The sequence below is a fragment of the Nematostella vectensis genome, chromosome 15 (genome assembly GCF_932526225.1).
Source record: "Nematostella vectensis chromosome 15, jaNemVect1.1, whole genome shotgun sequence".
In the NCBI taxonomy this organism is placed as follows: Eukaryota; Metazoa; Cnidaria; class Anthozoa; order Actiniaria; family Edwardsiidae; genus Nematostella; species Nematostella vectensis.
In genome coordinates this window covers 10,126,471-10,141,461 of record NC_064048.1, presented here as the reverse complement: position 1 = coordinate 10,141,461, position 14,991 = coordinate 10,126,471, and the positions used below count along the sequence as shown (strand labels likewise).

General features: G+C 39.3%; 2 protein-coding genes across 3 annotated transcripts; one reads left to right on the top strand and one right to left on the bottom strand.

The window, feature by feature from the left end:
• The first annotated feature begins 135 nt into the window (after nt 1-135).
• LOC5514550 (F-box only protein 42) lies at nt 136-3,625 on the top strand. Of its 2 annotated transcripts, none has more exons than XM_048722328.1 (4): nt 136-648; nt 979-1,075; nt 1,849-1,905; nt 2,227-3,625. In XM_048722328.1, the coding sequence occupies exons 1-4, from the start codon at nt 158-160 to the stop codon at nt 2,635-2,637; spliced, it is 1,056 nt and encodes a 351-aa protein (XP_048578285.1). In that variant the 5' UTR covers nt 136-157; the 3' UTR covers nt 2,638-3,625. The 2 variants fall into 2 exon arrangements, with proteins under 2 accessions (XP_048578285.1, XP_001634686.2); XM_001634636.3 differs by having other exon boundaries at nt 137-834.
• Nucleotides 3,626-9,915: 6,290 nt separating this feature from the next.
• LOC116619408 lies at nt 9,916-12,059 on the bottom strand. The gene is made up of 2 exons (XM_032384164.2): nt 12,000-12,059; nt 9,916-10,787 (listed from the first exon to the last, which is right to left on the bottom strand). The coding sequence occupies exon 2, from the start codon at nt 10,766-10,768 to the stop codon at nt 10,205-10,207; it is 564 nt and encodes a 187-aa protein (XP_032240055.2). The 5' UTR covers nt 10,769-10,787; nt 12,000-12,059; the 3' UTR covers nt 9,916-10,204.
• Nucleotides 12,060-14,991: the final 2,932 nt, after the last annotated feature.

Below are 14,991 nucleotides of genomic sequence, written 5' to 3'. Positions count from 1 at the left end.
CAGCAATAACAACGAAAAAGAAATACACAAATTAAATGAAATCAACATGTGTACACGTTTTTTTTTTTTTTGTTACTGATAGAAAAGGAAGTCGGTATATTGTATTCTTTTGTTGGATATTGATAATTGGGTTGCCTGTGAAAAGTCAAAATTCAAAATGGCGGAACCCTCAACAAGTTTTGAGGATGGTGCATGGTCAAGCGTGATAAGTCGACTTCCTGCGGAACTTATCGAGAAAATCCTGATGTTTCTCTCTTCGTATGGGGACCTAGAGCAAGCACGGCTCGTTTGTAGAGTATGGAATCGCTTAGTTTCTCGGATAATACAACAGAGGCTGCGAAGGTTTTACGAATGCGTTGCAAATGGAAAATTGAACTTTAAGGTTGTTCCGAACACATCTCGATTTGCGCCTTCCCCGAGGTTCTCGCACGGGTGTTGTGTGTCGAGGAATTCAATGTATATTTTTGGGGGATGTTCACCTTCGAATACAGCCTTTAATGACGTCTTTGAGTTGGATTTAAAAGATCACAAATGGACAAGACTTAGAATCTCCGGCTCGCCCCCACCTCCTAAGGAATGTGCGACAATGGTTGCCCATAAGAAACGCGTTATAGTGTTTGGCGGCTGGTGCCAGCCGAGCAGGACTGGGTGCGTGTCTAATGCAAGGTTCCATAATGATGTCCATATACTTGATACTACAACATTAACTTGGAGCTCACCGTGCAGCAAGGGTGTTGCCACGGGGACAATACAACCTTGTGAGAGGGCGGGACATGCTGCGTGTATTGTTGAGGATCGAATGATTGTTTTTGGTGGAGCTCAGAGACAGTCAAGGTTAGCTTAATTAGAATCATTAGGATTGTCACCATTACTATGCAAAATACAGTCCTGGGCGGATCTAGTGGTGGGTCGTGTAGGTCACATTCCTCCCCTATTCTCCTCCCTTTCTGTAAATCCTTGTTATTGTTATTGGCACAGGTTTAATGATGTCTGGGTGCTTGATTTGAATGACATGCAGTGGAGTACACCTCTAGTAAGAGGCAGGCGCCCTTCTGGGAGATTCGGCCACTCACAGGTTAGGCTTCAGAACACACAAATGTCAATAGTTGGTTTATTTACAACTCTGGCAGTATATCTGAATAACAGGTCTGGTCAGCACATGCATAGACAAATGTATAAATACAATAAGTAGTAGGCAACCTTCTGTCTCGAGGCAAGATGATGGTGAGCGCTCCGAAAAAAGTACTGATTGGGTTGTCTGCTTTGAGTCCTCTAATATACAATAGACAGAAAAAAATGAAATGACGCTTCAAATAAGCTCATTTCACATCTAATAAGGTGGAAAATTTCTCTAAGTACTAAAAAAATATCAAATGTGACTTTTTTTTTAAATTGATGCGACTTTTTGTAAAGTGTCATTGAAATTTGAGCTTTTTGTCCCTGAGCCCCTACAGCACAAGCATGATCAAGGAATAAAATATCTAAAAGCCAAAATCTTGGTATGTACATTTGGTCTCACATTATATGTTTTTTGGATCATTGTAAAAGATTGTCTTCTTTCCAGTGGCATAGCCAGGATTTTTAAAAGGAGGGGGCCCAAAAGGCCCTTTCAAGGCATTTTCTTCTGTATTTTAGATTATGTCTCATGCATTTACTGTATTTTTGGCTGCTAAAAGGGGGGGCCCTGGCCCAATTGGCCATCCCCCTGCCCACACCCCTGCTTCTTTCGCTGTCTAGAATTGCATTTTTTCAGGTTTTTCCATCATGTCCTAATATCCCAGTATAGAATTAGACAATTTGTGTTATCCTATCTTACACCTTTAATTATGAAATATTTATTTTTGCAAGGTTGCAGTCAATGACAAGACAATTCTTATCATTGGAGGGTGTGGAGGACCAAATATGGTAAGTGTTCAGCGCTCACTTTAAAGTATAGTACTACTACCATTAGTAAATGAACTAATTATTAATCAACATCATATTAGCACTAACTCTTTTCATCATTATCATTAACTGTAACTCTATCAGTATCATATAAATTATATTCATCAGCATCATATTCAATGTAACTCTCTTTATCAGCATCAAATTATCTATATTCATCAACATCATGTTAGCTGTAACACTTTTCAGCAACATCATATGAGCTTTTCCTCTCTTCATCAGCATCATGTTAGCTGTAATTCTCTTCATCAGTATCATGTTAGCTGTAATTCTTGTATCCAGCTTTTCAGTGATGTCTGGCTACTTGACCTTATCCAATGGAGATGGCAGGAAATTGAAGTTCGAAACCAGAAATGGGAAGCACCCCAGCTTTGGTGCCATCCTGCTGTCCTTGTCCAGGACAAAGTTGTGGCATTCAGCATACCACGGCAACAATCACAGGATAGTAGTAACCATGACAACCTGGTCGCTCATGTCCAGACATATATATTGGACTGCAGTAAGTTGTTAACTCAATATTTCTGCTCCTGGATGCAACCTGGGGATAATTACAAAGCTCCATTAGCAACGTCATTGCATTCTGTGGTTGTAGGACGGGCAGAGTTTGTTATCTTTGGGGGAATTCAGTATTCTTTGAGGCAGAGTAATTCACAGAATGTCACAAATGTGTTAGTGTCTGTCACACCAAGATGATCCCTTGTAAGATCCTTAAATGATTCCTTGGAGGATCTTGAGAATTATATCTTGGAAGATCCTGAGAATTATTTTATAGAAGATCCTACAGTGAGATTTGCCCCTTGGAGGATCCTCTGAATTATCTTATGAAGCATCCAAAGAATTATCTCTAAAAGATCCTAAAAAATATTTTATAGAAGATCCTGAGAATTATTCCTTTGAAGATGCTGAAAATAATCCCTTTGAAGACCCTAAGAATAATACCTTTGAAGATCCTAAAAATTATCCCTTGAAAGATCCTGAGAATTATCCCTTTGAAGATCCTAAGAATTATCCCTTGAAAGATCCTGAGAATTATCCTATAGAAGATCCTATTAATTATCTCTTGGAAGATCCTGAGAATCATCTTTGGATTATCCTGAGAATCATCTTTGGATTATCCTGAGAATCATCTTTGGATTATCCTGAGAATCATCTTTGGATTATCCTGAGAATCATCTTTGGATTATCCTGAGAATCATCTTTGGATTATCCTGAGAATCATCCTTGGATTATCCTTGCTGAACCTTAGAATGCTGCAATAGCACCAAGCACATGTAAATGATTGAAAGGAGCGAATCACCATAGAAACCAATAAAGACTGCCCTTTTATCGCGCAATGATCTAAACCAGATAACTATTTGTCATTGAAAGGATCAATGCATTTTGTTCGTACAATTCCAAGTTTCAGTATAACTGAAAGTTGAACTGCGGAATAATCAGTCAATTAATGTTCATTAACCTTATCTCTTTTATGAGATCATTAGCGACATTTATAGTGATACAAATTACAATTAAAACATTCAAGAAATGTGTTTGTAGTGCAGGTTTCGCGCACCCCCCCCCCCCCCCCCCGTGAAACCGAGGTTAAACACAAACTTTGCTGTCGGTTGTGACGCCTGACCTCGGTTTAACGCGCGCTTCACAAAGAGTTGTGGGAAGTAATGGGTAAGGTGAGTCGCTAAAATGGAAAGGAAAAGCAGAGAGGGATTTACGAGGTCGGCGCGCAAGGGGTTCTGGGGTGTTGAACATTTTGTTTGCATGTATGCAATGCATTCTGGGAGAAAATATCTTAGGATTTCCAGCATTTTTTTATCCCTATAATTCATTGCGCCTCTTGGAACTTTGAACTTTTAGCGAATGGGTACGAGTCTGGTTAAATGATACAGGTCTTTTATGTCAACAAAGCATGAGATAACTAGAGTTTTTATTATTATTATTATTGTATCAATGAGAAATATATATATATTTATACAATTTTTGATATCTTATTATTTACATCTACATCACGATTATCTTTCCATAAACAATAAAGTAGAAAAATATGAATGTGTCTTTATCATTTTCTGAAACGTTTTTGCCTTCGTTTAACAAAACAACGAGTCGGGTGTTATTTCAACAATTATGTTATTCGTCTAACTGAGACTATTTTTATACAAGTCTTCAAAAACTGTCTATTTACACCAATATCACAATCTCCTGGCCTTTTTCTTAACAGTTTGTCTTGCGTTATTCTAAAAAACCTCACTCTACTTGTATTTTTGATGCCACACTATTATAAATAGGATTTCATAACTGTGGAATTGGCTGATGCTCAGTGGCATGGGCACCAAATATGGAAAAAGGTGCTCGCGCCTAAATGTCCTTGCTCTTTTGACTTAACCAAATCTTGTGAGTTGAGGTTGTGCCGCCCTTTCCTTTCGTAGAACCACCGTTGTTATTGTTGAGTTCACCTTCCTCTCTGGCTCTCCCAAACTAGTTGCTACCGCCGTATGCTTACTATGAAGCGCTTTTCTTACTTTAGCTGTTTCTTGAGCTTGTATATCTACGTTGTTACGTTCAATACTTGGGTGTGCCTTCTCTTTATGTAGCCTGCTCTCTAGCCGTGATCTCACCCACTTCGAAAGCATCGATCTAATCGCATTGTTCGTTATAAATGATGAGTCCTCGATAGAAACCGGTATTTCTTGTCTTACACTATGTTTTGCCTGTTTTTCATGTTGCGTTCTTGCGCTTAGGGGCGCACCCCAAACAGTTTCTGAAAAAAGAACCATCGATAATATAGCCGACACGTAGCTTGTAGTTACCATGTTGTATCTGCGTTATTTCTCACCGCGTGCTTTATGCTGGTTAGTTTGCTAAAGAAAGTGTTCGTATTTTATAGGGGATAGCTAAATCTTTGCGCATGCGTAGAAATCGCGTACGAAAATACTGATCCTAAGTAGAGGGAAGTAGATAAACCCGTTTGGAGGCGTGGCGAGATAAAGTTTGCTTACATAAACAGGACTTCCTTCAATTTATCAGCAGTTGTTTATAACAGTTCAAGTTGTACCGTCTGGAATGTCATCCTCTGCCTAATTCTTTTATCCTACAAAGGAACTATTTTAGTGTACCAAGAGGGATGGAGAGGACCAAAGAGGTCTCTAGGGTGGTTTGGTGCTACGCTGTCTTGCAAATTTATTCCGTGGATGGTATTTGTTCAGCTGCTATGTCCCGATCATCGTTGGAAAGCTTAAATTGATGCTCGCAGTTTTTTTTAGGAGATTGCTTAAAAATAAATTCGGGAATATCTCCATCCCTCTCCTATCGTGCCGGTGCAAGTGTCTTCGTACTACTTGAAATCTGGCAGAAAACTTCGCTGAAGCTGAGGTATAGTCAGAATTAAGTTTCCAGCCTTGTCTATTAACATACTTGGTATCGACACAAAATAAGATACAAACTAATATCGCTCTAAACTCGTAAAATTGCGCTTCTTAGGAAGAGAAACCACCACAGACGGATACATTTACATCCCAATTAAGTTTATCTTATAAAATAGAGAATGAAGATATAACTCATAGATGTTGACTTTAAAGAATTTGTATGTCTCAAGAAATCCTTCACTGACACGGGTGTGGGAAGCCTGTGGTGTAACGCCCGTCGTGACCGCTAAAAACAAGTCACAACCCAACAAGGGGAACGACAAAAAAGGCATATGTTATAATTTATCAACACGTGAAGAATTATTACTGATGTGCAGACTATTTCCGTTAAAAGATAGAGCGACATCAATGTAAGATAACCCATCAGAATGGCGCAACTTCCCTGTCTTGTCGGAAATTAGCGGGTATGTTCTCGGAATATTCTCGGGAATTGGCGAGTACTTCCTTAGTCGATTTTCACTTACGATTCCGTTTTATCGACACAACCGAAAAAGGCATACTCCCAGAAAATTGTAACTTAAAACCAAAGACTGTTAAGTTTTCCATACTTACTTACTTACTTACTCTTAGCTGTTTCATCAAAACACAAAAAAAACACGCATTGTCATACACTTATTTCAGGCCCACTACATGTCAAAGACGTCCTTATGGTTGAATCAGGGATTCTCAAGGGAAGGCCCAGGATTTGTGCACCCCAAGATGAGGACGATGGGGAAGTGTTCTGAATGTTTTTTTTTTCTTACCTTGACTTAACGTCTTAGCCTAATTTACCTACCGTCCTAGCCTAAATTACTGCTTTTGTTATTGGGAAACTAAAATCCAATTCCTGGTACCCAATACCCCCTTTCCTGCCGGTCTGATAATAGCGCTGCATCCTGGAAAATGGCGCGAGATGTCAGAATGATAAAGAAAACGTGTTTTTGAAAAAAATATAAAAATAACAAGAAGGTTTGGCCAGTAATTTTTTAAGCCGGCAAATTCACTGTCAAACATATCGGGGGCTTCGTAAACGCTTCGTATGATTTTATTACTTTGAATATCATTGGCGTATTGTTAGTATAACAGAAAGCTGGATTATTCTAAAAATATATGTACCCTAGGGACCAAGCCAAGTGGTCACTTTATGGAGGTTGGTCCTTTGATAATGATATTTAGATACATAAGTGGTCACCCTAGGGACCAAGCCAAGTGGTCACTTTATGGGGGTTGGTCCTTTGATAAAGATATTTAGATACATAAGAGGTCACCCTAGGGACCAAACCATGTGGTCACTTTATGGAGGTTGGTCCTTTGACGAAGATATTTAGATACATGAGTGGTCACCCTAGGTCCCAAGCCATGTGGTCACTTTATGGAGGTTGGTCCTTTGATGAAGATATTTAGATACATGAGTGGTTACCCTAGGGACTAAGCCATGTGGTCACTTTATGGAGGTTGGTCCTTTGATTAAAATATTTAGATACATGAGTGGTCACCCTAGGGACTAAGCCATGTGGTCACTTTATGGAGGTTGGTTCTTTGATAAAGATATTTAGATACATAAGTGGTCACCCTAGGGACCAAGCCATGTGGTCACTTTATGGGGGTTGGTCCTTTGATAAAGATATTTAGTTACATAAGTGGTCACCCTAGGGACCAAGCCAAGTGGTAACTTTATGGAGGTTGGTCCTTTGATAAAGATATTTAGATACATGAGTGGTCACCCTAGGGACTAAGCCATGTGGTCACTTTATGGAGGTTGGTCCTTTGGTAAAGATATTTAGATACATAAGTGGTCACCCTAGGGACCAAGCCATGTGGTCACTTTATGGAGGTTGGTTCTTTGATAAAGATATTTAGATACATAAGTGGTCACCTTTGGGACCAAGCCATGTGGTCACTTTATGGAGGTTGGTCCTTTGATGAAGATATTTAGATACATGAGTGGTCACCCTAGGGACCAAGCCATGTGGTCACTTTATGGAGGTTGGTTCTTTGATAAAGATATTTAGATACATAAGTTGTCACCTTTGGGACCAAGCCATGTGGTCAATTTATGGAGGTTGGTCCTTTGATGAAGATATTTAGATACATGAGTGGTCACCCTAGGGACCAAGCCAAGTGGTCACTTTATGGAGGTTGGTCCTTTGGTAAAGATATTTAGAAACATAAGCAGTCACCCTAGGGACCAAGCCAAGTGGTCACTTTATGGAGGTTGGTTCTTTGATAAAGATATTTAGATACATAAGTTGTCACCTTTGGGACCAAGCCATGTGGTCAATTTATGGAGGTTGGTCCTTTGATGAAGATATTTAGATACATGAGTGGTCACCCTAGGGACCAAGCCAAGTGGTCACTTTATGGAGGTTGGTCCTTTGGTAAAGATATTTAGAAACATAAGCAGTCACCCTAGGGACCAAGCCATGTGGTCAATTTATGGAGGTTGGTCCTTTGATGAAGATATTTAGATACATGAGTGGTCACCCTAGGGACCAAGCCAAGTGGTCACTTTATGGAGGTTGGTCCTTTGGTAAAGATATTTAGAAACATAAGCAGTCACCCTAGGGACCAAGCCAAGTGGTCACTTTATGGAGGTTGGAGTTACTGAGTGTCAGCTAAGTGGGAGGTTCGGGCCAGAGGGAATCTCGAGTTTTTGATTGTTCGCATTAAACGGGAGATGGGGATATCGAGAGTTCGAGTTAGTGGAAGGTGCCAGTTCAAGTTATTTTTAGGTTTTCGATTTAGTGAGAGGTTCGAGTTAGTGTACTGTGAGATTCGAGTTAATGAGTGTTCGAGTTAGGGGGAGGTTCGAGGTAAGGAGTTTTCGAGTGAGTGGGAAGTTTAAGTTAGTGGGAGGTTAGAGTTAGGAGGAGGATTTAGTTAGTGTGAGGTGTTCGAGTTATTGGAAGGTTCGAGTGAGTGTGAGGTTCGAGTTACTAAGTGTTCGAATTAGGGGGGTTCAAGTTAGGGGGAGGTCCGAGGTGGGGGGGTCGAGGTAGGGGGAGTTCAAGTTATGGGGGAGTTTGAGTTAGTGGGGAGTTCAAGTTATCGAGTGTTCGAGTACATGGGAGGTTCGAGTTAGGGGAAGTACGAGTTATCCAGTGTTCTAGTTATAGTGAGAGTTCAGGTTAATAAGGGGCTCGAGTTAGTAGGGGTTCGAGTTAGGGGAGTCTTTGAGTTAGTGGAATGTTCGATTTTCAAGGGTTTGAATTATCAAGTGTTCGATTCATCAAGGGTTCGAGTTATCAAGGGTTTGTGTAACCGAGGGTTTGAGTTATCAAGGGCTCGAGTTATCAAGGGTTCGAATAATCAAGGGTTTGAGTTATCAAGGGTTTGAGTTATAAAGGGTTCGAGTTATCAAGGGTTCGAGTTATCAAGGGTTCGAATAATCAAGGGTTTGAGTTATCAAGGGATCGAGTTATCAAGGGTTCGAGTTATTGAGGGTTTGAGTTATCAAGGGTTTGAGTTATAAAGGGTTCGAGTTATCAAGGGTTCGAGTTATCAATGGTTCGAGTTATCAAGGGTTCGAATTATCAAGGGTTTGAGTTATCAAGTGTTTGTGTAACCGAGGGTTTGAGTTATCAAGGGCTCGAGTTATCAAGGGTTCGAGTTATTGAGGGTTTGAATTATTAAGGGTTCGAGTTATCGAGGGTTCGAGTTATGAAAGGTTCGAGTAATCAAGGGCTTGAGTAACCGGGGGTTTGAGTTATCAAGGGTTCGTGTTATCGAGGGTTCGAGTTATCGAGGGTTTTAGTTAACGAGGGTTTGTGTTATCAAGGGTTCGAGTTATCGAGGGTTCGAGTTATCGAGGGTTTTAGTTAACGAGGGTTTGTGTTATCAAGGGTTCGAGTTATCGAGGGTTCGAGTTATCGAGGGTTTTAGTTAACGAGGGTTTGTGTTATCAAGGGTTCGAGTTATCGAGGGTTCGAGTAATCAAGGGCTTGAGTAACCGGTGGTTTGAGTTATCAAGGGTTCGAGTTATCAAGGGTTCGAGTTATCGAGGGTTCGAGTTATCGAGGGTTTTAGTTACCAAGGGTTTAAGTTATCAAGGGTTCGAGTTATCAAGGGTTCGAATAATCAAGGGCTTGAGTAACCGGGGGTTTGAGTTATCAAGGGTTCGAGTTATCGAGGGTTTAAGTTATCAAGGGTTCGAGTTATCGAGGGTTCGAGTTATCGAGGGTTTTAGTTAACGAGGGTTTGTGTTATCAAGGGTTCGAGTTATCAAGGGTTCGAGTTATCGAGGGTTCGAGTTATCGAGGGTTTTAGTTACCGAGGGTTTTAGTTATCAAGGGTTCGAGTTATCAAGGGTTCGAATAATCAAGGGCTTGAGTAATTGGGGGTTTGAGTTATCAAGGGTTCGAATTATCGAGGGTTTAAGTTATCAAGGGTTCGAGTTATCGAGGGTTTTAGTTAACGAGGGTTTGTGTTATCAAGGGTTCGAGTTATCAAGGGTTCGAGTTATCGAGGGGTCGAGTTATCGAGTGTTTTAGTTACCGAGGGTTTGTGTTACCAAGGGTGCGAATTATCAATGGCTCGGGTAGGGGAGTCAAATGCTGGTAATCAGATTCCCCCTGACGACCTGATAACAAATAAGTATTTATTTACTGAGCGTTAAATCGAACATGCAGGTCAAGTTTTCCCAGAAAATAGACATAATCTTGGCAAAATAATTCCCTTTATCACAGATCAGTAAAACCAAATAATCATTTTTCAAATACTTAAATAGAGATTAACAAAAATAGACATAAAGATATGTGAAACCACAGCAGAAACTGTTTGAACACATATATGCATAGTTTACTGAGTCTATTCCTTAGTGTTGATAGCGGTGCCCTCTTCATTACGCAAGCCCCTTGAATGTTCTGTTATCTTTTTCCATATCGTATATGCTGGGACCTGTCTCTCTTGAAGCGCATGCGCAGACGATGTGGTCTCCAGTACTCCTCGTCTTTATCATCTTCCACTATTGCATCATCCATTTCAAAACCATCGTCGTCCACATCATCCTCTTGGCTGACGTCATTTTCTAAATTCTCGACTCTTTTTTCTATTGGAAGACTGTGGGGTTTTATGTAAATGAGGGTATTCTTGGCTCTATTTTGGCCAGATTTTCCTGTGGTTGAAATGTATTCTAGAGGTAGTTTGTCACTTTCCAAGGGGAACCCGTGTTCGTCGTGATCCTTATATGGAAATTGCCAGTCACGTGATACCATACGTTTGGTGAAATAATCAGTAATCTCTCTCACCGAGTCGTCAGCTATTCTCGTGCCCTTGTCATATACAGCACGCGCGAATGCAGCCTCGACTCCGTGCGATTTGGCCGGGAATTGCCTGGGCCTGCGTTGCAGAGACCTGCCAATCCGAGAGATGGCAGTACACAGGGTGACCGTGTAGAGAAGCAAAGCGAAGAACAGGAAGCTTGTTCGCATTGCAACGTATGAAGTGAAACTGTAGGTAGAAGATAAAAATAAAAAATAATAATAATGAAACATAGTAAAAAATTAGAAAACAATGAAACACTATCCTCTTTTACATTCCAACACGTGCTACTGCGGCCATCTTGACATCTTTGTGAAGTATGCCAATAAGGATATGTGCAATGTGCTATATCTAATTGACATCTTCACAAGCCAACCAGAGAGGTATGAAAATTATAATACGACGGATTCTTCGGATAGGCTAACTTTCTTGAAAAAAAAAAATTTGTCAAGGTAGCGCGCATCAAATTGGTTATCTTAAAGCACTTTGCTAACACATCTACATAGCGGCACATGCACTTTGAACACAAGAAAGAGGACAAGACACAAGACCAGGATTGAGCCATTATCATGTTACCAATGAACCAACACGGATTACGATACATGGATTCTCAAGTGTATCTTTATTTAAGATGAGGGTAGATCTTTTACTGTGTTTACGTTTGGTGATCTTTGTCTGTGATGCGCTAAACAAAGAATCACATAGTTTGCCATGGAAACCCTGGGTTGATATCAAAAGCGTTACAAACAATCCCAACTCGAAAACTTTTAATGTATATTTTATATTTTAATGCGCTGCAATTTATTTCGTATGGGAAAACAAGGACCTGCTTTATAGGAAGATAGAATCAAGTTCAAATTAATATATATTTTTTTAGAACTGGACATATATCAATTAAAAGGTTTAAAAGGTTTGGAAGCAAAAAAGAAATTAATGTTTCTTTTTTACGCGCGAGCATACAAAAACGTCATCATTTCAAACGAGCGCGCACTACTTGATATAAATATGGATGTTATATTTTGCTGTTGTTATAGAATTTGATTCCAAGCAGTTTGTCATTATTGCCATGTGTGTACAAAACATTCTTTTCATCTTCGAAATTATCAAAGTTAATCTACGGCTAGGGTTTTCTTAAATTTTCGGAGCTCTGCACTTTTGGACGTGGTCTAGCATGAAAGACGACTTGGACCAGGTTCGCGCCTGTTTGACCAAAAAAGAAATTCTAGCGCAGGTCCTTCTTTAAATAAATTTTGTTTTCGGTGTTTTCAGCAGCATGATGATGTGTTTAGCAACTGATTCCCTAAAAACCATATTATTATTATATTATTATTTAATTTAACGAAAAATTTGCCTCTCAGTGTATATTTTGTACATAAATGTCTTAAACTTCATCTTACTTACCGTTATTCCCTGATAAACAAAAAGTACGATTTCAATCAACGTCTCTCTGTATACGACGTGTGATTTGTAAAAAAACACGGTGCACTGTACCTTTATATTCTCTGAAAACTTGTAACGGAAAGCATCTAATCAATCGCTCATTAAAACACAAAGTAGGCAAGCCGTTAGTGGTTTTATTGGCTTGTTTTGTTACAGTGTGGGCTAACTTGTTAGATCCCACTTCCGACGGATATTAACGCCCGAACTTATTCCCATTTCAAGTTCTCTGACAAAAAACTAGAATAACCAGATAATAACCAGTAATGGCACAAAAATAACCAGAAATGGCATAAAAGCAATAAAAGAGAGTGCTAAATGTTTCCCCATGATTTATTCTTTTTTCTTTTCTCCCTTTTTCTTCTATTATGGTAACGTTCATATGGTGTTCCCCCAGGAATAGCTACCGTAAAAAATGTACTCGATGCTATAGGACTCCACAGAGATGAAATGTTTGAGAGAAAGTCACAGCAGAGTTGGCCGTGTTTTTTTTGTGTTACCTTTAAAGTGGGTTAAAGGGAATGGGTATTTTATCAAGCTTGTTAGTCTCTACTTCCGTCGGATATATACGCCCAACAACATACCCATCAAAAGAATTTAGACAGAGCATAGAAAATAGGCTAGAGTGAAAAAAGCGAAGGAAAATAAGCGGTAAAAACCCTGCAAAAATGGCCTTTTTCATTTTTCTTCTTTTCCCCTTTTTCATCGAAAGGATGAATGGTGAATGAGTATGTGTGTAACTCAATACAAAAACCCCTAGTTAGCCACACCTCTGTTACTATTTTCAATCAATACTCTACTCAAATCGAAAACAAACTTCTTTACTTCATTCATCAAATTCAACCGAAATATTGAAAAAACTTCCCAAAAAAGTTTGATGGAAATATGAAAATGGTTCTTTTACACTTGGTTTTGCTAGTGTAACAAAATAGAGGCCGACGAGAGTTTCCCAGTAATAATTGAATTAGGATTCTACTGAACCGAGAACATTTTGCTAAAAGTGATGGTTGAAAAAAGCTCCTGTTGACTTTCGAAGTACCTTTCACAGTTTTTGACAAACTTTAACGCATTTGTACAAAGTTAATGACTCGAACTCACATTATTCAATTAAAATCACAAAGGAATATTACATAATAGAAAATATTTAAGATTATTTTTTTTAACAGTAAACTCTTTAGAATACGAAAAGGCTTATTCCACATAGTCTGTAGACCTTCTCATCTATTCCTATTTAGGATGTCTTTGTTTGCCAATTAGAAAACTTTCCTGATATGTTTTCCTTCATTAGACGCAGTTACTTAAATTATTAATGCTCATTAGCATTTAATGAAGAAGCGGGGTACATTAATTAATATTTTCCTTTTTAAAGGAAAACGCTCTTGAAATATTAGATTAAATGAAAGAGTGTTTTTGACTTATTGAGTCGTGTCAGGAGGTAAAATCATGCAAAGGTGTCTTTGTCCATTATACAAATTACAGCCCTTCTCGAGCCTTTGAATTGATCTGTGAAGGTTCTGGCACTAACAGAGCGCACTAAAAAATGACTAATCAACTCAACATGTGCATTTGGATACGATCGCTTGCATTCGCTGCCACCGGAGATAAAAAAAATCGACTTTATAAACAGCAAAATCGCAGAATCAACGTTTATTCTAAGAAACTTTTACTCAGAAAACTTTTACTAAGAAACTTTTACTTCGAAAACTAAGCCTTCATGATTTGACACCTATTCTCAATTGAAGGAAATGATGTTTGTCCATGGTTCTTACTTTTTCATATACACCGTCACAATACCCGTCTCTATAAAAATAGCAATCAATGCTGAACATAAGCCCGTGCTGTAATTAACTACAGTCAGGGCTTTGGCCTCGAATATTGGGTGAAGCACGATACAAAAATATTTAGAAAATATTGTGGCCACAGCCATACTCTACTGGCTATTTCCCTTCAACTGATAAAAACACTGCCCAAAACCTGGTACGCCCCTGAAAATACAGTATACAATGTATTAAACATTTATGAAACGTATTCTCTCTTGTTATCAACCATAAATCAGAATTTTGACAATTGGGTGATCTTTCCAATAAGATCCTATTCTTACCCATACGTTGTTAAAGGTGCTTACGCTGAACGAGCGGTTTTTACATCTATCTAAATATTGTTACAAGTGTTACATGTATAAATCGATTGCTTGAGAAATACCCTCTAGTGCTTGGGATATAACCGAGAACAGAAATGAAAAAAAAAAAAAAAAACGATAAAGGCATAAAAAGTACTGATAAGTTATAGAAAAAAAAAGGTAGAGCCAATTGCCCGAGGATCGAACCCCTCAGATCAAATGAAACGAGACAAAAAAATAGACCATACTTCCAGACATACGCTGAAACGCCGTATGGCAGCTAAAGCTTTACGGCTAGGCTGGAGATTTCGGCCCCAGCACCGCTATCTAGCGAACTGTACAACACAAAGGAACCTGAGGTACCCGCGCATTAATGGGGAGGCAATAACCAGGATCCCAGGCCTGTCTTAGTCGGTTACGCCACGCACAGCTCGCTAAGATGTAGATTGAAAAATATCGGGGTCTTTTTCACGCTTGCGTCTCTTGGGAATAAGCGTGTTGCTATGGTAGTGTGGAAATTTCGTCATCATGCACAGCACGCTGTGACCTAGATTTAATTTATTACCGCCTTTAGCATTTTAGTTCTGCTTTTCTTAGTCACGCACGTGTATATGACATTTCATGTTGCCGGCCTTTTGTCCAACGTGAATATCTTTCATTTCTTTATGTATCACTGTAAGAAACAGCAGAAAACCATTTTTACAATGCCTCAGCTTGTAAGTACACCAAACCATTGAAGGGCTGCTATAAAAGAATGCTTATGATATCCATCAAAGTGAGTTTGAGCCACTGTCGAGTCTTTCTTTCTACTTTTTGGATTTGGGCTACCTGTGGCCA